This window comes from Periplaneta americana, chromosome 13, assembly GCF_040183065.1.
Source record: "Periplaneta americana isolate PAMFEO1 chromosome 13, P.americana_PAMFEO1_priV1, whole genome shotgun sequence".
Taxonomy (NCBI): domain Eukaryota; kingdom Metazoa; phylum Arthropoda; class Insecta; order Blattodea; family Blattidae; genus Periplaneta; species Periplaneta americana.
Genome location: NC_091129.1, coordinates 74,796,412 through 74,822,796, shown reverse-complemented (window position 1 = coordinate 74,822,796; position 26,385 = coordinate 74,796,412). Strand labels below are relative to the sequence as shown.

The 26,385-nt window shown below is 34.8% G+C and overlaps 1 protein-coding gene across 1 annotated transcript in view; it reads right to left on the bottom strand.

Moving 5' to 3' along the window:
- Positions 1-26,385, bottom strand: part of dpr8 (defective proboscis extension response 8) — a 567,874-nt gene that overhangs the window by 6,368 nt on the left and 535,121 nt on the right. Inside the window, exons 4-5 of the mRNA XM_069842764.1 lie at positions 20,973-21,100; positions 10,481-10,649 (exon numbers count right to left, since the gene is read on the bottom strand). Coding sequence (XP_069698865.1) covers positions 10,481-10,649; positions 20,973-21,100 — 297 coding nt within the window. The remainder of the gene's footprint in view (positions 1-10,480; positions 10,650-20,972; positions 21,101-26,385) is intronic.

Here is a 26,385-nt window from a genome sequence, read left to right as displayed (position 1 = left end):
GCTGTCAAAAAATCTGAAAGTTAGAATTTATAAAACAGTTATATTACCGGTGTTCTTTACGGTTATGAAACTTAGACTCTCACTTTGAGAGAAACATAGGTTAAGAATGTTTGAGAATAAGGTGCTTAGGAAAATATTTGGGACTAAGGGCGATGAAGTTACAGGGGAATGGAGAAAGTTACACAACACAGAAATGCACGCATTGTATTCTTCACCTGACATAGTTAGGAACAATAAATCCAGACCTTTGAGATGGGCAGGGCATGTAGCACGTATGGGCGAATCCAGAAATGCATATAGAGTGTTAGTTAGGAGGCCGAAGGGAAAAAAACCTTTGGGGAGGCCGAGACGTAGATGGGAAAATAATATTAAAGTTGATTTGAGGGAAGTGGAATATGATGATAGAGACTGGATTAAACTTCCTCAGGATAATTACCAATGGCAGGCTTGTGTTAGGGCGGCAATGAACCTCCGGGTTTCTTAAAAGCCGGTAAGTAAGTAAGTAAGAAAGTAAGTACGTAAGTAAGGTAGAGATAAGGCCATCAGGCCTTCTCTTCCCATCTACCAGGGGATTACAACTACAATATTAATAATATAATTACAATTATAATTATAATTAATATTAATTTACAATCATAATAAAAGCCAAAGTACTCAAAGATTACCTGCTTAATAAAAGCTAGAAAATTTATCATATAATTAAGAACAAAGAAACATTTCTTTTACTGAAGCACAAATTAAAGCTAGGATAATAAAATCATATAGTGATTAAATTACAGGATACTTAAATATTTTATGCTAGAATAAGATAACTACTTACAAGAACCCATGCCTGAACGAATCTCAATTATTAACCAAGTGCCTAGTAAGTTTGTGTTTGAATTCAATTTTATTTCGACAGTCCCCGACGCTAGCAGGTAGCGAATTACAAAGTCTTGACAGGGCTATTGTGAAGGAGGATGAGTATGAGGAGGTACGATGAGATGGTACTATTAGTATTGTTTCATTGCGAGAGCTTGTGTTCAGATTGTGTCGGGAAGGAAGGTAAGGGAAGCGAGACGATAGGAACGAAGGAATAGAAGAGTTCAATATTTCGACGAAAAAGAGAAGTGAATGTAAATTTCTTTTCTTATCTAGTTTAAGCCAACTTATCGCTTCCAGGGATGGGGTAATATGAGCATATTTGCGAACATTGCTTACAAAACGTACACACAAATTATGAGAACGTTGAACTTTCGTTTTGTTGACGTTGGAAAGGTCGGTCAGTAAAATGTCGGCATAGTCAAAATAGGGATATACAAGCGTCTGCACAAGGGACTTTTTTTTAAGCAAGAGGGAAGATGAACATTTATCCTTTTTGGCACATGGATAATAGAGTATACTTCTCTGGAGGTTTCTGTGATTTGCATGTCCCAGTTGAGATTATTATCAATGTGGATGCCAAGATTTTTTACTGAAGAACTGAAAGGAATATGCACTGTACTTCCTTTAACGGCGGAAATGTCAAGTTATTTTTACAGCGTCAGTTTCTCGTTTGTGTCCTAATATAATTGCTTGTGTCTTTCAAGGATTGATTTTAAGATGGAGTTTCTTTTGTCCATGCCTCAATCGAGTCAATGTCTTCGTTCAGTTTGTCTATAGAATCGTTTACTCAGTCTAAGCGGAAAGAGATGTAGCACTCAAGGTCGTCAGCATATAAGTGGTAGTTACAATGCCCTACATGTGATGTAATATCACTGACATATATTGTAAACAACACTAGTCCAAGTACCGATCCCTGTGGTATACCTGATGTTATGTTAAGCCAGGAGTAACTTCGGTTCAGTGATACGATACATTGTTGTCTTTCCCGTAAGTAGGATTAGAACCAACTCACAGCAGTCTCTGACAAGTACAGATTTCTCAATTTATGGATGAAAAGGTCAGCTTTTCTAAGATAAAGAAGAGTTATATTGTCACTTTATTAGAGTCGTTTGCTTCACGAATGTCTTCGGTCATTTTAAGTAGAGCAATGCTTGTGTTTTGTCCAGCTCTGAAACCTGACTGATATTTATCGAATAGTTTGTGTACGATTCTTTCCTATGCTTTTAATATGGTTGGCAGGATGCTTGTACTAATAAGTAAACCTGGTTGAGTGGAAGAGAAGATTCTAAAGGCCTCTACTCTGTCAAGTAAGATAACATAAATTATTATTATTATTATTATTATTATTATTATTATTATTATTATTATTAATGCTGAGAATAATTAGGAACAAATTTCTAAATACACCAAAACAATGGGAATAATTAACACTATTATGAAACCTTCCCTAGTACAAAGGCATACTCGAATTCGCCTTTACAAAACCTTGGCGAGACCCTGTACTTTGTTACGGCAGTGAGGCATGGACATTGAGGAAGAAAGACGAAAGCAGAATAACGGCTAATGAAATTAAATTTATGAGATATACAGCGGGATATACGAAATGGGATCACAAACGCAATGAAGATGTAATGGAAGAATTACAACTAGAACCTGTAATTAATCACGTAACACACTATCAGAACAGCTGGATAAATCACCTGCATCGCATGCATAGAGATAAAATCCCAAAAGTCATGCTCCAGTATCGTCCAAACGGGAAGAGATCTCTCGGTCGTCCAAAGAAACGCTGGATTGAAAATTCAACTATGAGATCGTAACAGGTCATTTGGCATAATACTTGAAGGGAAGAAGAAGAAGAAGAAGAAGAAGAAGATAATAAGGAACAGAGAAAGAAATTAGCTGGGTCAATGGCAAAGAAGAAAGTGCCTACTGCACTGGAAGGAATAATTAACGGGAGAGAAAGTTCGGGTTAGAAGAAGATATCAGATGATAGACATCATGAAGATATGAGGATCATCGTTTCAAATTAAGTTTTTTCTCCAAGTATTTTTTTCACGAAGTAAAAATATTCTGCACCCTCCGACCAATTCTTCCTTTTTAACATAATATTAAGATGGAATAATACATGTCTTTTTATATTATCGTTGGAGATTTTAATTCTACGTACGTAGGATGTATTGACCAAAATTCACAGACGCATTTGAGCAAGCCTGGCGTTCATACATAGCACGGTGGGGCGAATATTCAGCAGAGAGGAGTTGATCCTTTTTTTGAGTCGCGAAACAAAAGCTTTGAGACTCACGGGTCACTTGTTGTGGCGAAGTTGGTTTGCAAAATGAATGCCTTTGGATTCCTCAGGCTCCGTTTTGTATACCTGAGGTCATTAATCTACCCTCCTTCTCATTTGCGGTTGACGTAACTCTTATGTAGAAGAGAACAACTGAGTGTCGCGGCCCGCTAATTCTTCTTCGTTAGATCCGACTTGTATGTATGTGGTGACATGCAGCAAACCGCTCCTGTATACTGCACACGCTCCAGTCTGCATGCAAGATATTTCTATTCTATTCTATTTACACATTGCAGTGATGATTATTGTGAGACACACTTGTCCATAACTCACAAGCCACCCTGCGAAATAGGTCTGGAGATCTGTTCCAGTTACAACTGGTTCCATCTTTAAGAATACAATGTTTCCTACTTTTATAAATTGAATTTGTGAATTCATTAATTGAGCCCTTCAGAGCAGAAGTGGTGTAAGTCAAAACTAGGTAATGAGATTTAAAGTAAAAGTTCTGTAAAATACAGCGCAAAGTAATAATTAATATGTCCTTCGTGCTATCCACTTACTACTAATAGTTAAATATATTGAATATTAATTCCTTCTTTGCGCTGTATTATACAGAATGTTTACTTTAACTCTCATTACCAATTTTTGATTTACACCACTTCTGCTCTCAACGGCTCAATTATAAGTACAGTATACCGTCGATAATCCGAACGTCAATAATCCGAACCATCGAAAACCCGAATCCGAACCCTAAACTTTTTTATGTGCGTTTGAAGAAACGAAAATTATAATGAAACTTGAATTCACGTAATGATAAATTCGCTCTCTAACACTAAGTATTTTACACTAAGTTTAACCATACAATTCGGATGTCAGTTTTTGAAAAGAATGTTACTGCAAATGTATAAGAAAAAAGAACGTTACCAATAATTGAAGGAGAAAGAAAATTATCGTCATTGTAGACAATTTTGAGTACCAGGAGAAAATATTTCCACTGATTATTATTACGTGTTCACTAACGTTCATCAGTGATTATATAAGTGTTAAAAGATGTGTATCCAAGAATGAAGAAAATATTAGCTGAAATGTCTTCAAATATATGCCATGTATAAGATATTATAAAAATCTGATAGTACCTACTAATCAAGACATAACATGTTTGAATATTTAAGTGCTTTAGAGTTCTATGTATTATATTTCATAAATCTCGAAAACAGAACCAATAAGTTATAAATATGTCGTTGCAAATAGGGCAGGCAGGCAGGCATTTTAAATTTTCTTCTGTCAAACTCTCCCAACCATCAGCAACCATATAAGTTAAGTTTTATTGTAAAGCTTACAACATATTTACTCTAAATAATTATCTTCTAGAGCACATATCACTCTGGTCCACTCCTTTCGAATAACGGTTAACATGCCAGACCGTAAAAGGAGAGTGCTCGGGTTCAAATTTTAGTTGGGACATGTTACCTGGTTGAGGATTTTTTCCGGAATTTTCCCTTAACCCATTACTATAAAATGCTGGGTAAGCTTAACTTTCGACGCTGGACCTTGGATTCATTGCGCCTTCATTCTATTCAGGCGCTATATAATCATAACAGCTGAAAAAGCGTCGTAAAATAACAAATTAAAAAATAAGAAAAAATAAACACCCGTTACAAACTGTAAAATGCTATACCACTCTTCTCTATTTTAAAAATAGCATTCTGGCTGCACACTTTAAAAGTTTGAGAATATCGTACATTTTGAGCACTGATTTATACAACAATTTATTATGGCACTATGCTGATATTGTACATATTTCTTTTGATTTCAAATTAACATGTAGGCCTACATTTTGATTGTCAATTTCTGAATATGAACAAAACTTAAAAAATGAAGTATTTTCTCACTAACAGATCTAATAAGATATAACGTGAAAATGAGGCAAACTAAAGTTCCAAATTCCAATGCACTTTGCGACAGTAGTCAATTCACTGATAGGTCCGTTTCTCTGGTTGTCGAGCAGGGCACTGTGTGAGTGCGTGCGCGCGCGCGCGCGCGCGCGCGTGTGTGTGTGTGTAGAAATGTAATTACGGGTGTACTTGGATGAGTGACGAGTTCCGCGCCCTTATTGTGACGGTTGCAGCCCCACGATGCTTTATGATTTTATCGCTTCAATTTTCAAATCAGTTTTAGTTTCGTAGGAAACGATGGAAAATGTTTAAACTAATTTATTACTTTACGCTGCTGAATGATTTAAAAGTTGTGATTTTATTCTTCATTCACTATAACATTTTGCACATAAAATTCATCACTTCATGACTAGTCTATAGAGTGTCACTTTAAACTTCTCAGTATTTAGTTTAATTAACCTTTCAGTACTCACGCAGCATATACACTGATCAAAAAACGTTTTGCATATTGTCATAAAATCCATATAAGATCCACATCAGAGAAAAAAGTGTTGTAACTTTCCTTTTTATGATCTTTGAAAAAAGTTTAATGTGTTTAAGTTTTGAAACACAAAGTAAGTTTGTGACAAGCAACAGTTCAAACGACTTTGTCTATGAGAATGGTAGGAGAGATAGCTGTTTCTTTGTGTTTACATTACAATAATTTCACAACATACGCTATTAGCAGTAGATCGCAATACAATAGTTTTTTTAAGACAGCAAGGTATGACACAAATGGAGATAGCAGGAATCATAGGTTGTAATCAAAGTGACGTTTCTAGGGTATGGAAGAAATTCCAGGATACTAATTCCATAGCAGACAGACACAGAGCAGGACGACCACGTAGAACAACAGTATCTCCGTATTTCTGCTTGGCGATGCCCTGCATCCACTGCAACTCAGTTACAGAGGGATCTCTGCATGGCTAAAAAGGCCACAGTGTCAACTCAAACAGTACGAAATCGACTGCAAGATGTAGGGCTACGTTCTCGAAGATCTCTACAGGCTCCTTGACTCATACCACAACACAGAGCACACCGTGTAACATGGGCCAGAGACCATGTAAACTGAACTCGGGAACAATGGAGGCGAACATTGTTTGCAGATGAAGTAAGGATTGGCCTCCATCCAGTTAACAACAGCATTCGTGTGCAGAGATCCAGTGGTCAAAGTTACAATGAATTGTTTATGGCTGAACACTGCCAGCAGCAAGATGGTTCAGCACTGTTCCGGGCAGGAGTCATGTGGGGGCATCGGAAACCATTAGTTTACATACAGGGCAATATGGATGCACAGAAATACGAGGACAACGTTCTTCGACTCATCGTTATTGGATTTGCACAGGATATTGGACCAGGATTCACGTTCCTGGATGATAATGCCCGTCCCCATTGGGCTGGTGCTGTGGATAACTTCTTGCATAGACATGGAATTCATAGGATGAACTGGCCAACAGCTTCTCTGGATATGAATTGTGTAGAATATGGATGGTGTCTTCTGAAAAAGCGTCCACACCCTCCACAAACCATAAGAGACCTGATACCAGCTGCCAGGGACAAATTTTTTGAAAATGAATTGGATAACCTAGTTTCCAGCATGACACGTCGTGTCCAGGAATGTCTACGAGTTCCTGGATGTCACATACATTATTGAATTGACTCAAGAAGTTTTTTTGTTTTGTTTTTTTTTTTTTGTGAAATCAACGAGATTTGCATTTTTGTTGCAAATTAAGACTAATTTTTTTTCTTTATTTATGTAAGAAATTTACTGTTTTATTTTGTTTCTTCTCTAAGCAATTGACATGTAATAGGAAAACATAAAAATCTGTGGCACATCTGATCCAGAAATATAAAATTGTGTATTATGCAAACATTTTTGATCTGTGTATTTGTAATACATGTTGATTATTACTTCATCACATCTCCGCTTTCAATGTTGATAGCGTGCGAGTGCTAACGTCAGTGTTTTTAACAGAATAGAATAGAAGATTATATTTTCGATTTCTTATTTGTAATTTGATTTATTTCTATAAGCTGTTCATAAGACATTTTTACACGTATTTTCTATTTTTGCAGTGATTATTTTATCCTACAATATACTGTAAATGATTACGTGCACATATTTTATAATACAGAACAATGACTTCTTATATGAAGCGGACATGTACTTGAACCCAAGAATGACCCAAATTTTAGGAATAGGAGATAAAAACTTTAGAGTGTAGTACATAGTAACAAACAATTACGTCTACATAGTAATAACAGTAGGGTATTAAATTACATTCTTTACATCATAATACTACTTACTTATGGCTTTTAGAGAAAACGGAGGTTCACTGACGCGCTCACATAAGCCCGCCATCGGTTCCTATCCTATGCAAAATTAATACAGTATCTACCATCATATCCCACCTCCCTCAAATCCATTTTAATATTATCCTCCCATCAACATTTCGGCCTCCCCAAAGGCCTTCTTCCCTTCGGCCTTCAAACTAACACTCTATATTCATTTCTATGCATGTTATTCCCAAACATCCTTAACCTCCGTTCTTTTCAGGTTCCACAACCATACAGAACAACCGGTAATATAACTGTTAAATTCTAACTTTCAGATTTTTTGAGAGCAGACAGAATGATAAAAGCTTCTCAATCGAATAATAACGCGAATTTTCCATATTTATTCTGCGTTTAGTTTCCTCTGGACTGATATTTATATATGCTACTCTTGCTCAAAATATTTGAATTTTTCCACTTTTTCAAATGATAAATTTCCAATTTTTATATTCTATTTCGTACTAATCACGAGACATAATCATATACTTAATCTTTTCGGGATTCACTTCCAAACCTTTCTCTTTACTTGCTTCAAGTAAAATTCCCGTGTTTTTTTTCTAATAGTTTGTGAATTTTCTCCTAACATAGTCACGTCATCCGCATAAAGAAGCAGCTAATGTATCCCGTTGAATTCCAAATCCTCTCTGTTATCCTGGACTTTCCTAATGGCATATTCTAGAGCAAAGTTAAAAAGTAAAGATGATAGTGCATCACCTTGCTTTAGCCCGCAGTGAATTGGAAAAGCATCTGACAGAAACTGGCGTATACGGACTCTGCTGTACGTTTCACTGAGACTCATTTTCATTTATCGAACTAGTTTCTTGGAAATACCAAATTCAATAAGAATATTACATAAAACTTCTCTCTTAACTGAGTCATACGCCTTTTTAAAATCTATGAATAAGTGACGTAGGCCTACTGTGCACTTATACTCCCATTTTTCCCCCCAATATCTGTCGAATACAAAAAAGCTGATCAATACTCTACCTATTACGCCTGAAACCACATTGATGATCCTCAATAATTTCATCTACATATGAAGTTAATCTTCTCAAAAAAATATTGAACAAAATTTTGTATGACAACAAAAGTGATATTTCTCGAAAGTTACTACAGTTAGTCTTTTTCCCCTTCGTAAAGATATGTACAATTATGGACTCATTCCACCACTAATTAAATTATACCGACAGCACTGATTTAAATATTAAATTTCAGATAGAGTTACACATTATACCACAAACAGTTTAATAGAATCAGTAATGTTACTATTGTATATATGTTGTAAAATTACATGTTTATACGTGCACAAGAACCGATTATATAGATTATATAAAAAATTAGATGGATTAGAAATGTAATTCACGCGAGTACTGGTGTTACAAATTATAGCTCGAGCACTGAAGAGTTAAAATGTTGGGTCAAATTTTGCAATTTACAGATTTACAACATGGTAAAAAAAAATAACTTTTTTTATCTGCACCCATCAGAATGTTTGCTTGTTAATCTCCGCAGACGACCCGTGTACTTGAATGTCGTCTATCATCTGATAACTTCTTCTACCCCGAACGTTTTTCCCGTTCACCATTCCTTCTAGTGCATCCTTCAGGAGGCATTTTCTTGTCAATCAGTGACCCAGCCAATTCCTTTTTCTCTTCCTGATCAGGTTCAGTATTATTTTTTGTTTACCCACTCTTTCGAGCACATCTTCATTTCTTATTCTGTCCATGCCCATAATCCCGTTCACCATTCCTTCCAGTGCAACCTTCAGTAGGTATTTTCTTGTCAATCAGTGGCCCAGGCAATTCCTTTTTCTCTTCCTTATCAGGTTCGGTATTATTTTTTGTTCAGCCACTGATTATAGGAAATATTCTTATAAGGTAAGTGTGTTAAAATCTGACATGGAAGAAAAACCAATGTGTTTGAAAGCATTAATTTCCTTGCATGGGATGTCTTACAAGCGCGTTCAGGTATTACAGAACTCTCTCAAGTCTACAGGTGTGCCACCTAAAGATCAACGAGGAAAACATCACAATCATTACAACAAAAAACCTGATGCTGTCTTTGAAAGTGTGCTCAACCGCATTAAATCATTCAAGGGATGGAAAAGCCATTATGACCAGTCAAAAAGTGATCGAATGTACCTTCCCAACAATCTCAACATTAAAACAATATATGAGTGATTTTCAACACTAGATTTAACATATCATTTGGATTTCTACGCCGTGACATTTGCAATACTCGTACGTGAGAAGTTTCAGGCTGATCTCAAAGTTTATGAAAACAAACTCTCTGATAACAATATGTATTTTCTTCCTGTACGTGAACGTATACTATACTCGTAGAATGACACTGTATTCGCTCCGTTTCTGTGTTTAAGGCTAGGCCCGATCTGTTTTCTAAGCTTCATACAACAATGGTATATGACGCTGAACGTTTCGTCAACTCTATTCATCCTTTTTGCCGTGTACAGTTCATATAATATATAAGTAATATATATAAGTAAATAAATAGGTAATTGAGTAATTTAATGATTAAAAATATAACCAATTAACTAATTAATTAATTAGTTAATACGTTAACTAATTAATTAATTAGTTAATACGTAATTTCTTTCGATGTTTAATTTCTCCCAATTGCATTTTATCACACTGATTCTTACCAAAGAATAGACTATGCCTTGTTCTCAAGCTATATAGCCTATTGAATTTTATTACTCGCTCTCCTTTCAAGATATGTAAATAATAATAATAATAATAATAATAATAATAATAATAATAATAATAATAATAGTAGTAATAGTAATAATAATAATAATAATAATAATAATAGTAGTAATAGTAATAATAATAATAATAATAATAGCCACTTTATGATGTAGTAGTATAGCATATTTATTTATTTAACCGGGTAGAGATAAGGCCATCAGGCCTACTATTTCCCTCTACAACTACAATATGGAAACTACAATTACAATTATAATTATTATTATTATTACTATTATTCATCACTACAAATAGCTACTCTAAAATGCAGTCAGTATTTTGAGAAGCGTACTCACCATTGAGGATGTGCACGCGGACGCTCGCGGGGTTGGCGTTGGAAGGGTCGCACGTGTAGAGGCCCGTGTCTGTGGGGATCGCCTTCTGGATGAGCAGGCGGCTCGTGGTGACGGGGCCCTTCTCCGTCACCAGACTGATGCCTCCCCGCGGCGAGTCGAAGTTGATCACCTGCGAAGAAAATGCAGACGGACGCAACTTTGAGCAACATCTATTACACGGCTTAGTACTAGAGGATCTATTACAAATATGAAATAGGGGCACAAATATGAAACTGTGTGATATACAACCTGGGACGTGTTGTACGCCTATTCAAGCGGTAGTCTTCCAAATTACTACGCATTGTTACTCTCTTTCACGGGAATGTGTTAGTTTGCAGCTAGAAGCTGAACTGTTGTAAAGTTTATCATTATTACGTTTTCGATAGAAGAAAGTGAAAACTTTGGCGACAAGTTCTTTTCTTAAATAAACATTGATATTCCTCAATGTTAGAAATATTAATGATAAATATATACAGGGTGATTCACGAGGATTTACCGTCCTTTACGGAGCTTATTTCTGAAGACGTTTTGAGCAAGAAATGTCATATAAACATAGTTCCTATTCTCAATATTTTCAGAGTTATACTAATTTAGGGCCGTATTCATAGACATTCTTAGAGCGCGCTTCCAGTGGATGATCAGCGAACTAACGTTTTCGTATTCATAAACTAGTGTTTGCAATATATGATATGATATGATATGATATGATATGATATGATATGATATGATATGATATGATATGATATGATATGATATGATATGATATGAAACCTGTAGAAGTAACTAGCCGGGCTAGTTTAGCACGCTCGTAGCGCGGGCTAGCGAAATGTCTATGAATAGCACCCATAAAGTTGTTTGTAAAATACGTTGTTTTCTTTAATTTGAAGGTAAAAGAATAATACAAACAGAGAATGAACCATTCAGAAGTATCATTTCTTTAATTGGCAAGTATTATGAAGCTAAAATTGTGCTGTAAACCTCTTAGTTGCTTCGTACAGACATCTTTTTCTATTTTTAACTAGAAAATTACATTATTCTTACACACTTATCACAACAATCATTACAAATCACACCACTTTCACCGACTTAATTATTTGAAGTTCAATTTTTTATCCTAATTTACAGTCTTGGAGAGTTTACAACACATTTTTAAAAATGTCCCCGTCCGCTTGAGTACACGTGTCTGCACGCTTGTGAACGACACTCGTCGCTCTACGTAACTGCATACGGCTATCTTTGATTTCCGTAGCGCTCGCCCTGGCTGCTGACTGCACACTTACCGAGATCACTCGTTCGCAGCAATGCGTTCCAATAACGAAACGTAACTCTGTAAATATTGAGAATAGTACCCATGTTTATATGACTTTTTTTGCTCAGAATGTCTTCGAAAATAAGATCCGTAAAGGACGGTAAATCCTCGTGAATCATCCTGTGTGTGTCTATATATATATATATATATATATATATATATATATATATATATATATATATATATATATATATATACTTAAAGAGAAATAATTTCGTTTATAGCAATGCATGTTCAAAATAATTTCGTTTTAAATTATGATGTGTTTTGAGGTTATAACTTACAACAGCGGTCGTCATCACAGTGCACCCTCGGGCTAGCGTCTCTTACTCGCGAATAAGAGATGCACTAGCGTGCAGCCGTTTCTGTTGGCGGGTATGCTTTCTCCCTCTACGTTCTGCACGACAGTGCATATTCCGATTCACTGCTTAACCGTTACCCATTTCAGCGAGTGCTGACAACCACTGACAACATCAGTGTGTCACAAATATGAAATATTGGTATTATTAGTATTCCATCTTTATACCCTGGTTTTCTGTTTCGATACTAGTGTTGGCACCTGACGGGGGAGGGAAAATCTCACCTTCCAACAGACTTTGAAAACAGTGGAATGAAAGGGCAATGCAAGAAGCCATAAATAAGTTCGAGAAAAGACGTGGGAGACAATTCATCTGGATTGAGTATTAAGGTTAGGGAAACACCTTTTAATGAAGATGCTGAATACTTGTTCTGTGTTTTTCTTAGTAGAGGCCATTTTGACTCAGTAATTTTGTTAATCCTATAATTTGTTAACAGCATCCCATATTTGTACCTACATTTTTATGAAGGAAATATATTAGATTTTCAGGAAATTTTTTTTCAAACATTTTACAACATCTTAGGAACTTCTAAGTCCGGTGTACCATTCACAGGAACATTTCGCAATAAACAGGACGATACTTTACGTTCAGTATTCAAAACATGTAGGTTACAAAACGAAAAAAATGGTATTTCATATTACATTTCCTCTAATTATACAATAAAAATAAAATTGTGTGCAAATGCTAAATGAGTAAATATACGTAGTTTTTACGAATCGTTAATGAAGTAATTTATGGCAGCCATGCAAGCGTGTCTGATGCGCGTTTCTTAGACGGAAACCAAGTTAAACACACTGTATATTATTGACATATAACAAATAAATGATTCTACGTTACGTGTAGAGTTGTTATAAAGTAAATTACATAGTAACTGAAATTAATATAGTTTCTAATCAAATCGTACAAAAGACATTAACTAGACAGCTACTGAATGTGTGAGATAAACTGGATTTAGTCATATCTAGCTAAAACCAATGCTTCCCTTTTTATGATGAAACAACATATCAAGCTTTGAGAAAAGAACATCAGTTTTATTAGCTTTTTGACTTATTACAACATTTTGTAATTATGAAAAAAAAATGGTTTAAATCTTCGAGCAAGAACTGGTATAAAACGATGTTGTTGTTCATTGCATTAAGATGATTTGGAGTAAATGTATCTGATACATTGTCCTCACACAATGCTTTCTTTTTAATTAAGGAGTTTGAAGAACCTGGTTCAGTTCATGATAAAACGAAACCGGAAAGACCAACAATTAGTCTATTAAAGATTATAGAGTTCTTCACAAAAGCCAAAACCCATCGAGAGAAAATCCGTTATCTGTCACCAGTAGTAATGTGTTAAGCAAACACTTGCAAATTGTAGGTAGACAGCAGTGTTTAGACAATTTTGCGCAAACTTCAGGAAATGTACCTACATTATAACCTGCAAATGATGTTTAGATTTAAGTAAATTGATCGTTTTTGTTCAGTCAACTGTTCGAAGACAGGTCTGACCCTCACAAGTGACACCAAAAAGCATACTTATGAGGCAACTAGGCCAGAAGATAATGGGGTAGGGTGGCCAGCTCCTTTCCCCCTCTATTGCATACATCACCAATTAGCTACATGTTACACTGTTGCCGGTTGAGTGGAAGACATGCTAGTTGAGTGGAAGAGAAGGCCTTACGGCCTTAACTCTGCCAGTTAAAAAAAATAATAAGAGTAGTAATAATAATAATAATAATAATAATAATAATAATAATAATAATTATTATTATTATTATTATTATTATTACTAGCTTGAGAGTTGAGCGAAGGGCTAACAACCCATCACCGTAAAAAAAAACAGCTTGTTACGAATCCATACAAAATTAATCTTCCACACGATAGGGACCGATGGTGGGCTTATGTGAGGGCGGCAATGAACCTGCGGGTTCCTTAAACGCCATTTGTGAGTATTATTATTATTATTATTATTATTATTATTATTATTATTATTATTACTATTATTATTTTTTTTATTCTTATTATTATTACTTACTGGCTTTTAAGGAACCCGGAGGTTCATTGCCGCCCTCACATAAGCCCGCCATTGGTCCCTATCCTGAGCAAGATTAATCCAGTCTCTATCATCATATCCCACCTCCCTCAAATCCATTTTAATATTATCTTCCCATCTACGTCTCGGCCTCCCCAAAGGTCTTATTCCCTCCGGCCCCCAACTAACACTCTATATGTATTTCTGGATTCGCCTATACGTGCTACATGCCCTGCCCATCTCAAACGTCTGGATTTAATGTTCCTAATTATGTCAGGTGAAGAATGCAATGCGTGCAGTTCTGTGTTGTGTAACTTTCTCCATTCTCCTGTAACTTCATCCCTCTTAGCCCAAAATATTTTCCGAAGCACCTTATTCTCAAACACCCTTAACCTGCGTTCCTCTCTCAAAGTGAGAGTCCAAGTTTCACAACCATAAAGAACAACCGGTAGTATAACTGTTTTATGAATAATAACTTTCAGATTTTTTGACAGCAGACTAGACGACAAAAAAGCTTCTCAACCGAATAATAACACGCATTTCCCATATTTATTCTGTGTTTAATTTCCTCCCGAGTGTCATTTATATTTGTTACTGTTGCTCCAAGTTATTTGAATTTTTCCACCTCTTCGAAGGATAAATCTCCAATTTTTATAGTTCCATTTCGTACAATATTCTGGTCACGATAGAAATCATATACTTAGTCTTTTCGGGATTTACTTCCAATCCTATCGCTTTACTTGCTTCAAGTAGAATTTCCGCGTTTTCCCTAATCGTTTGTCGATTTTCTTCTAACATATTCACGTCATCAGCATAAAGAAGAAGATGATGTAACCCGTTCAATTCCGAAACCTTCCTGTCATCCTGAACTTTCCTAATGGCATATTCTAGAGCGAAGTTAAAAAGTAAAGGTGATAGTGCATCTCCGTGCTTTAGCCCGCAGTGAATTGGAAAAGCATCAGTTAGAAAATGGCCTATACGGACTCTGCTGTAAGTTTCACTAAGACACATTTTAATTAATAGAACTAGTTTCTTGGGAATACCAAATTCAATAAGAATATTATATAAAACTTCTCTCTTAACCGAGTCATACGCCTTTTTGAAATCTATGAACAACTGATGTACTGTACCCTTAAGGCCTCCCCACACCAACGCCAAATATTCGCAGCCGTGGCGGCGACGAATATTTCGCGTATACAGCGGCAACAAAATTAGCACGTTACCTCACACCGACGCGAAATATTCGCAGCGCTGACGTAGACAAAATATCACGTATGCAGGGGAATATCATGTCGTAGCTCCTATGGTAATCAATCAATGGCACTGTTATTTTTATGATTGGCAGGTCAATGTGTGAGGAAAGTATGGAACAAATTTTGAAATCAAAATTGTTTTTAAAACGCAGGGGAAAAAAAGATACTAATTTGGAAGTGATCTGTTCAAAATAGACATTTACACCTTCAGAAGTGGTTAGCGGTAAACTTTTGTATTTTTCACGTTAAATGGGGGGTCAAAGCGAATGAGATGTTGAGAAAGAATGGAAATTACTTTTAAAAGTTGCCGCTATTCAAAATCTTTACTGGTTTTCAAGTTACAGCGAGTTAAAGACAAGAGTATTTTTTACTTGGCGAAGAACTCAAGACAACCTCTTGTCTGCTAACAGAGAAATCTTTGCTCTGATTTCAAATCCGCTTACAAAATACTTCCATGGTTTAAATTGTTTTAATTACTCGTATGTGTTTTTAATGTAATAATAAATATTAAAATAAATGTAATTAAAATATAAATAATGCAATTAAAGCATAAATATAATCACAATATTAAAATAAATGTAACTGAAATATTAGAATACATTTAATTAAATTATTAAAAGAAAAGAATCAAAATGGCGAACGATGATACCTAGTATTTAGCCTTAGATGTTGTGCTTGCGATTGTAAACGTTGTCAAAGAACTTAAAGCTCTGGAGGAGAGAACACATAGAAAAAAGAAAGAAGTGTGGGTGAGAAAGTGAAGTCCACGTAGAAAAATACAAAAGTACATCAGAAACAAGAAGTTAAAGATACCTGAAAAGATAAATTACCTATGAAACGAATATTCAGAGAATCCCTCATAACAAGAATTACCATCCCAGGACATATAAATAATTGAAAATAGTGAAATGAAATAAAAGATGCTTTATTGATAATATATTTTTTATTCCTACTCAGAGATGACATTGGAAGATTCTCGGTCATTTAGCAATTTTCTAGGAATTGATGAGAGTACGTTCAACAAACTCCTAACATGATATAAAACATTTTAGTGCCGTGAAATCAATACATTCACATTTGGAAACAATGATTAGACTTTAATTGTCCGCGTTTCTATTATAATGTAATATAATACGTCTAAAGCCCCTCAATAACATATTTTTCATGTTTTTTTTTCATCATTAGATACAAAAAGAAAACCACACTGACTTTTATTAAACTTTTGAGCAAACTAATATTCCCTTGAATGTATAATGGCTACATTCACTAAATGCGCTCTCAACGCAGAAAGTATCATAAAATTCATACAGTGGGCTATTTGCAGTTCTAAATATATGATCGTGAAAAAATAGTATACAATACACGTGTGTTAAGTGCGTAACAAAATCTCGAAAACAGAAGAGACTCTACTTCGTCTCGTCTTTTCTAACTTTTCTTTGATTCTGTTATAATGCGTCCTTAAAGAGAAGGAAGACAAGAGATGATGCCAAGTTTAAAATTTGGGAGGGGTTTGTCCCATAAGTAGTGATATTCACGTAGGATTGATAAAATTATCCTGTTTATGTGGAAGTGTAAGTGTGAAGCAGTATCTGCTAGGTGTAGATTTTTGCTAATTTTTTCGGCGATGTATGAAATGGAGGGGGGAAAGGAACTGGCCACCCTACTCCATTACCTCCTGGCCTAGTTGCCTCATAAGTGGTGCCTTCTTGGTATCATATGTGAGGTTCAGACTTTTCTTCGGAAAATTGACTAAACAACAATCCTATAATATTGTACTTAATATTTAAAAATTAATTGCCAGTCGGTTATTTTAAAATTACGTAGACAAATATCGCATAATAAAATAAAAATATTAGCTTAAGTCCAAAACCTTGATTTTATTGTTGATTGAGCTGTAGTGACACCAAACGCGAGTACTAATGTTAGGAGATACAGCGAGAATCCGTAAGGTTTAATGAAAACAATTAATAGGCCTATTTATGTTTATTGAAACAACTCTTCTATACTAGCTAATACAAAATTCATAGAGTATTTCATAGGAATAAAATACGAATGAGATTAGTTTTGACAAAAAATTGCTATTAAATATAGCCTTATATGTTTGCTTTTAAGAATGAAACCTTCCCTAAACTAAGAAAATTATTAACTTTGAACTATTAAACCTTATTAAGATGTTAAATGACGCAAAGTTCATATAGGTATGTTCTCTAGAATTATATTTCTGTACTAAGCAATGCTATGATATTCTAAAGGACTGATAAAAGTCAACAAAGATGCGAATATGAAATTATTCCTTATAGACAGGCCGTATGTAGATTAGAATTCACTTTCATTGAATTCCAATTGGATTGCATCTCATATTGCTCTTTTTCCTTACTTACTTGTAAACCTCTAGAATAAATCGTGTAATATTGGACGTTTCCTTACAATTTCTCACAGAACGCCATCATAAAATTCGCGGCGGCAACGAAAAAAACCGCGCAGGCGGCGAATCTAAATTTCAACGCTGCAGATTCGCAGCCGTCCGGCGATACTTTCGCGTCGGTGTGGGCACACTCCTATACCGCAATGTACACTGAGGCAGTGGCTACTTTGCGAAGCGAAACATTCGCCACCGCTGCGAATATTTCGCGTCGGTGTGGGGAGGCCTTTATACTCCCATTTTTTTTCTCCAATATCTGTCGAATACAAAAAATCTGATCAATAGTCGATCTATTACGCCTAAAACCACACTACTGTTATTATTATTATTATTATTATTATTATTATTATTATTATTATTATTATTATTATTATTATTATTACAGTAATCAGACTTCAGATGCATACAAACAATTTTTCATGAAAATAGATAACATTTTTCATAATATGGAAACCGAAGAGGAATAGTAATCTCTAATATTGTGGACAGATGAAGTTCACTTCACATTCAATTCTTTTACTTGGTTTTCTAACAACGTTGTCTCAACTACTGGGTTACTCAGCGTCGATGGAAATTATAAGAAGATGGTATTTGACGAGATGAGGCCGAGGATTCGTCATAGATTACCTGACATTCGCCTTACGGTTAGAGAAAATCTCGGAAAACCCAACCATGATCAAACCAGACGAGAATCGAACACACGTCCGTTCGCAACTCCCGGTCTGCCTAGTGAGTAAATGAATATAAAAGCAATGCCTAGCCGCTTTAGGAAAGTCCTCTCGTTCCATTTAGGCCTCCTAGCGTGCCTTTTATACATTCACTCGGAGATATTTAATCAAAGAGATCTGGTGTTCACATAAATGTCGAAACGGCTCGAGTTCTGTGACTTTAATAGTTCCAGGACCTAGTTCGTCTGAGCCCAGGAGTTGCCTTAGTTTGCCCATGGCGCTGAATCAGAATAGAATATGAGCTTAGCTCTCTTTCTCTTTACTGAATTTTCTATACATGGCTCCCTAGTGAGTCCCTTCGAGTGTATATATTTATAAAGCTTCGGTTTCTTCACAGCGCTGATCGCTGGATGAACATCGCTAGCGATCGTTGCCATATTTCCTATCAATTACAGTTAATGAGATTGCCATTATTGCTGTTGCTTCAATGTGAAACAATTTCATTACGATTAGCGCCATGAACTGAGGAACTTAAGAAGTATAAGTTCAAAGAAGGCCATAAAGGTGACCATGTTTAAGCATCCCAAGATTAGAAGGTATTATTGAATAACAATATCAATAAAGCAGGAAAAATTTACTTCATTTTTCAAATTTGAATGGATATGCTCCTAGATTTTAGATTTAGATTAGATAAAAATTATTTGGTACGACCTAGATCTAATATAGACATTTCACGTGAAAATAAAAGAAGAAAGTTTGTTTTGAAATTTTATTGTATGTTCTCCAAAAACACTAATTTTTTCCATAGCGTGATTATTATAACTACCGTAACAATCAAATTAAAGACAGGAAACATACAGAAAAAAGTACCAGAAGAATGGAAGAACAGAATTCATTATTTCTCCAGTATCAAGGTAGGCTACACTTCTTCTTACAAAGAGTTTATACATTTCCCGAAGAAGCGTTTTATAGGAAATGTTAATTTCACGTAATATATTTTCGAAATCTACCACGCATATAACAGAAATAAAAAACCGAAAGTAACAGTTTCTAGTGTGTGAAAAATGTTGTATACAGTTTAGTAAACAAATGATCGATTGTTCATTAAAAAGTTGTAGAAGTGGGAACAAATCTCACCGTTCGCCATCATAAGACAAGTACTGTTCCAAAAGACGAATAATGGACACATATATGGCCACTAGGTGGCAACATATAAAATGGAATTCCAACCTACCAGTCAAGATATTATCTCGAAGTTAAAGTCACTATAAAGGTAAAGGTATCCCCGTAACATGCCATAAGGCACTTGGGGGGCATGGAGGTAGAGCCCCATGCTTTCCATGACCTCGGCACTAGAATGAGGTGGTGTGGTCGGCACCACGCTCTGACCGCCTTTTACCCCCGGGAAAGGCCCTGTACTCAATTTTATAGGAGGCTGAGTGAACCGTTCTGAAAGTTTGGCAACGAGAAAAAATCCTGTCACCACCTGGGATCGAACCCCGGACCTTCCAGTCCGTAGCCAGCTGCTCTACCAACTGAGCTACCCGGTCGCCCTAAAGTCACTATAATAAAGCCTAAAATAAGAAGTGAAATGGTAGATTTTAGTGTCGATTTAGAGTAGAGTCACATATTCAGAAAATCAATTGTAAGGAATAGGAAAGTTTTCTGTCTCCCATAATATCATATTCAAGTAATAATATCTGACTTAAAATATAATTGCAATCTTATCCTATCTCGGAGGTTTAAATTGAAATATCTAGAAGCGTCTCAAATTTTAGTAAACGAATGATCGATTGTTCATTAAAAAAAGTGAATATATACGAAATGAATTGCATTTAAATTTGGTACAAATTGGAAAGTACTTTTCCTAATGCTGGATTTAGATGTATTTAGTTCAATATTAGATCTATAGTATCTATAGCAAAAATTAAATTAGAAGCTCCAAGATAATGATGATGGAATAATATTAAACCTTATTCCTAATCGAAGCTTAAGTTTTGTGTAATATTATATTCTTTCTGGCTTAATTAATATAAAAACAACGAATGCATTATAATTCCATTCGGTATTAGATTTATATTCTAATTATTCGCTATTATTGGTATTGTAATTTATTATATAATTATTTCATTTTAACGAGAGGCCTCTTGATATGATATACTTTAATCCGGTAAGATGTAACTTTTTAATAATATAACTCATCTTATTTTGAAACTGTTTTTTTATATACTGAAGGGATGGAGTGAACTGTAATCCTAAAAGATACAGACGAAATTTGAAAAATACATTTTACGAGTATAGGGTGATGATAAAAAAATCTTACTGTAAAAGTAATAAATTGAATCTTAAATCGTATGTGACATGATGGCCAAATTTTTCTTGCATATTTTAGATATTTTCCATCTTCGTTACAAGCTACTTACCTCCCTGTTGTGGCTCCAGAGCATCACGGGAGGAGGTTCCGGGGCAAACCTCACTAAACATGTGAGATTAATGGTACTGCCTCTGTTGATAAACAAATCAGAACCTCCGAGAATCTCTGTTATTGGCTCTGAAACAAACAAATTTATAAATAAATTAGTAAGTATAGTTGTCTTACTTAATCTAACGTTTAATTAACTGCAACTAATTTGTACATTTTTCTTTAAGGAACATATTAATATGATTACTAAACCAATGAAAAATTCGTGTGCAAATTATTTGTCACTTATAGAACACCTTATGTGCTTATTTTGTGAATATATGCTTGACATGAATACTTATAAATCTGTACAAGGTGAACAATAAGAATGGAATATTACTAATTACTTCTCACGTTTTAATTTTACAAATATAAGTTATATACAAAAGCTGTTTAAAATAAATCATACAATATAATACCAGTGTTCGAAAAACGTTATTTATTCAGGCATACAGAGTGTGGTAGTAAAATTTATTTTAGTAGCATCCTATATTAAAATTTACATATTCCGAATCACCATTAAATTTTACGTATGAATGTGTAGAAAATTCACCCATTCACTCGTTTAATGTCTTTTATCTCTTTATTAAACTTGTTTCGTGGACTTCAAAATTTGAGACAAAATAAGTATCTAAAATTATGTTGAGTAGGCCATTAAACGAAATAAAACACTATCACCAACCAAACTTTACCACAGTTGCTCTAAATGAAAACCATTCACAGCCAAACAATGTCCCAATCCATTGTCTTTCTCACAGTTACATGACTGATATGTTCTAGCTCATATCTACAATAGACTCGTTTCGTGATAGACTGGGACATTGCTTGGATGTGAACGGTTCTCATTTTGAGCATCTGTTTTAAAGTCCGGTTAGTTCTAGTCTTTTGTTTACTTTTATGGTCAAGTCAACAAAATTTTACATACTTATTTGTCTCAATTTTGAAGTTCATGAAACAAGTTTAATAAACAGTTAAAAGACATGAAACATGTGAATGGGTAAAATTTCTACACATTCATACGTAAAATTTTATGGAGATTCGGAATATGTAAATTTTAATACAGAGTGGCATTTAAATAAATAAAGTTTACTGTCATACTCTATATGCCTGAATAACTAACGTTTTTCGAACACTGATAGAGGGGAAGAGAAGGCCTGATGGCTTTATCTCTATCAGGTTTAATAAATAAATATATGAATGAATGAATGAATGAATGAATGAATGAATGAATGAATGAATGACTAAATAAATAAATAAAATATGGTATAGTTTATCTCCAACATCTTTTGTATAACATATTTTTCTTCTGTAAAATTAAAATTTAAGAAGTTATTAGCAATATGCCATACACATTGTCCATTTTGTATTCGTAAAAGAGAGAAAGACATCAAAGATTACTGCAAAAGTACTACTGTACTCCAACCAGGAGAAAGTCTCAGGGGAATGAGACGCACCAGGGTAATGCTGTGAATGAATGTTGATGACATAAGATGTCATAAGGTCACATACGAGGGTACACGCATAACTATTGGCTAACTCTCAAAGCACAAACGATAACACTGATACACACATTCTTATACTACCCTAGTTACAAAATTAGATCACGGTTAATTTCCTGATCTTTTAATCCCTCCATACAGGAAATAACATGTGCAGGAGAGCACATGTCTTTTAAACTGACATTATAACGATAATATTATCAATCTACTTTGTTCCAATAGATGACGCAATAGTAAGCACATTCCTCTCACGTTTAATCTCCTGGTTGGAGAACAGTAATTTGAAATGAAATATCTGTCATTTACACAAGCTCAAAATTCTTCATTTTTGCATTCTTCTCGGGGCCGGTGAGGTGAGTCCAATATAATAACACCACACTTACAATTTGAACTTCCTGACCTCAAAATGACATCTTTGTAAAAGCAAGTGTAAGGATTCTATTGGTTTACATATTTTAAAAAATAATTACCACTTTAAATATCCATTTCTCAGGTCACTTTATACCGGTATCGTAGCATTTTGGATCTACCTACATTTGTGAACATTTTTCTTCAAAACTGAACATACTAAAGTCACGAAGAAGAACTCGATTAATAGCCATCAGCCTTCATACTACGTATTCATTATTACTTGACCGCTCAGAACTGAAGGTACAGATGGAGTTTAAAATACACCATTGCGTTCTCTCTCGCATCGTATTCACACATCATTAAGTTGTGACGTTTTGAGACTACTAGTAGCAACCGCAATAAGGTACTCAATAAAATCCATTTAAATATTATTATGAATAATTAAATAATGAAAAGCAGAAAGGGACTGAACCACAGAACTAATGCAACAATTTGTTAAACTAATGATAGCGTGCTTACTGCAGATTCAGAAAACGATTCTGTCTATTTGTGATTTTGCAACATAGGCCTATTGCGATATGAAAAGGTAAACAATATATTCAGAAATTTTGAAGAGCTTTAATAAATTGTTTATTGACTGAAAAGTACAGGTGAATTCTAAAGTAGTAATACGTTTTAAATACCCAGGTACGTAAATCAAACGATTATATCAACAGTAATCTCACTAGAAGTTTTGATTTATCTAGAGAAAATAAAAAATCGAGTGGAATTTAATTGACTATTACACGATTAGAAGAAAGTATATAAAGATTAAAAGTAACGAACTACTCCAATACAATAAAATATTAATTGACTTACAAAAATACAACTGTCTCCAAATGTATTATTGCACCATCTCAACATTACAAATATTACGCTAGCAGTTTTCTTGTTATCAGTTGTGCCAACCGTGGAATCTTCATTGAACTCTGTGGACGGTTACTAGTCAAGAAGGCTTTGTTGATTCAGTTTCATTTTTATTAAAACGGTTACATTCCACTTCAATTATCCGGATCCCGGTAATCAATGTCGATTGACGGATGATTTTTCAATAAATCTTAATATTAAACAATCTCTGATACGTGACTATCCATAATATCATATAGCAGCAGCTATAACATAACCTAAGTGATATAAACAAGTGTTGGAAAAGTTTTAATTAGGGATAATGAAATAAACAAGAAAAGTTTTAATTAAAGACGATGAAATAAAAAATAAACATAACTCGTTGATGTGCATGGTTTATTCCTCAACTTATTCATGATTTCCTAATGGTGCTGTTCATTTATTTGTAAATAGGGTTTCAGGGAAGATGAATAGCTATGTCAGATGAGCTTTATTAATTCTTGTTCTTGAATGCCAATGCGAGTCATACTTGAAACTGCTGTGCATCGACTGGAGTGGTTTGTAATTGTTTTTTGACGTCCAGACCATTGCAGTTTGAAATGTTGGCAAACAAAGAAACAAAAGCTAGGGTAGTGATAAAACCAAACAAATGCTAGGGAAGCGATAAAATTAAACGAATGCTAGGGACGCGATAAAATTGTGCGATAAGCACCCATGATTGGTTGAAAGACGTCGTTTTGTAGCGTTTTATTGGTCAAAAGTAGTATGACGTAGTAAAAGTGTAATAGTCTTTCTAAACCAAGATAATTTTCTAAGCAAATAATGCTGATAGATTAGTAGGAATACCTTCAAATAAATATAACGTCTATTATCACGGATTTCTCGAGAAATAGGGCACGACTTGTGTTTGGACGACGCTAAATCGATCCTCCACAAAGATGGGTATTTTTCACGGTTTGTCCAAAAACTGGTAGATGCAAGTAGTGGTAAATTCTATAAGAGTCAAAGATGTACAAAAGAGGCAACGAAGCTCCACAGGTTCTTCCTGATCAGAACACGATGAGAGACAATAGATATATGAGGTACGTCAGTTCTCCACCAGAGAGATGTATACGAAATTTTTGGCGGGAGACTCATATCATGTCTTTTGGTGGGGCGGCTTATCCGGAAAGCAAAACTCATTCCATAATAGGTAACATGAAGTATACTTGGATTCAAGTGCTAAGGTATGCTCCATATACCGAACTACTGGCTGTTCAGTTCAAAATGTGTCTTGACTCGCTGTATGCCGTCATGTGGCTAGCTGATGAGCCTAGAGAATTCAATCTTCCTACACTTCCGCAGCTCAGGTGTATAATCTAAGAGGCAGAGAAGTTGGCTAGCAAGTACGACGTGCCGATACGTACGGTAACGCCGGTAGTGGCAGGAATGTGAACTGTTTGGAAATACGTACTGTCGGGATATGGGGAGAGGGTTAAGACGATTACTTACGTATTTGTTGACATTAACTTCGACGGTCAACATGGACACGGAGCATTTGATTTGTGTCGTGGAATGTTACCGTACGCAACCGATGATAACAAATACCCTGCGTACGACTTGCCGGCGCAAAACACAGTTCGAAAGAGGTTATGGTAGCACACAGACCGTACAGACCGCCATCTGTTGCTACGACGTTCAAGTTATACCGTACACGTTCTCAAGTTCAGATTGAAGAACGCCTTAAATAATAGGCAACTTCTCTAACATATAAACTGAAACTCGCTTCAAATCGGTGACCCAACAACAGTGACGTCATGACACACTTTGAAATGAACACCCACTATATCGTCGTTGTTCCTGCAATAACTCCTATGTGATTATTTATCGATTTTCAGATTTTTGCTCTATTAAATAACTTAAATAGTGATACAGCAAATAATAAAGTCTCCTATGTGTAATTATATTTATTTACTTCGAAAATGTAAGAATTTACAATCTCCTATGCACTACTGCCATAGAAGAATAAATGTGTTTTCTCTTCCTACTGAAAATTTTCACATTTTACAGGAACAACGACGATATGTTCCTCTGTATCTCTACCTATACACCACAGAAAGTAGGGTGAACACAAATTAATAATAATAATAATAATAATAATAATAATAATAATAATAATAATAATAATAATAAACATAATGATATATTTTAGTTAGCAGAGTTAAGGCCGTAAGACCTTCTCTTCCACTCAACCAGCAAAAAGTATACATACATATGTATGAACTTACAAAGAATTCAACAATTTGATTCAGATAAGAGTTACATGTATACAACATTTATTTTACGAATTAAACAACAAAATACTATGAACTATTAATTAAACACTGAAATACAAACTATGTAGCAAAATTAAGCTGAAATACATAGAATGTTAATATATTTCAAATAATGTTATATAATAGAAAGAGATTATTATGAGACAATTTTGAAAATACAGCACTATCAGGATGCGTGTCTAAAGGAAGGAGTAACAATGTAGTCAGTGATAGTTTGTCAGTATGATTGGAGTGAAATGCTAAGAAGGTTATATTTTAAGCTGTTTTTAAAAGTGTTTATTGTCTTGCAGCCCCTAATACTTTGTGACAGGGAATTCCATTGTCG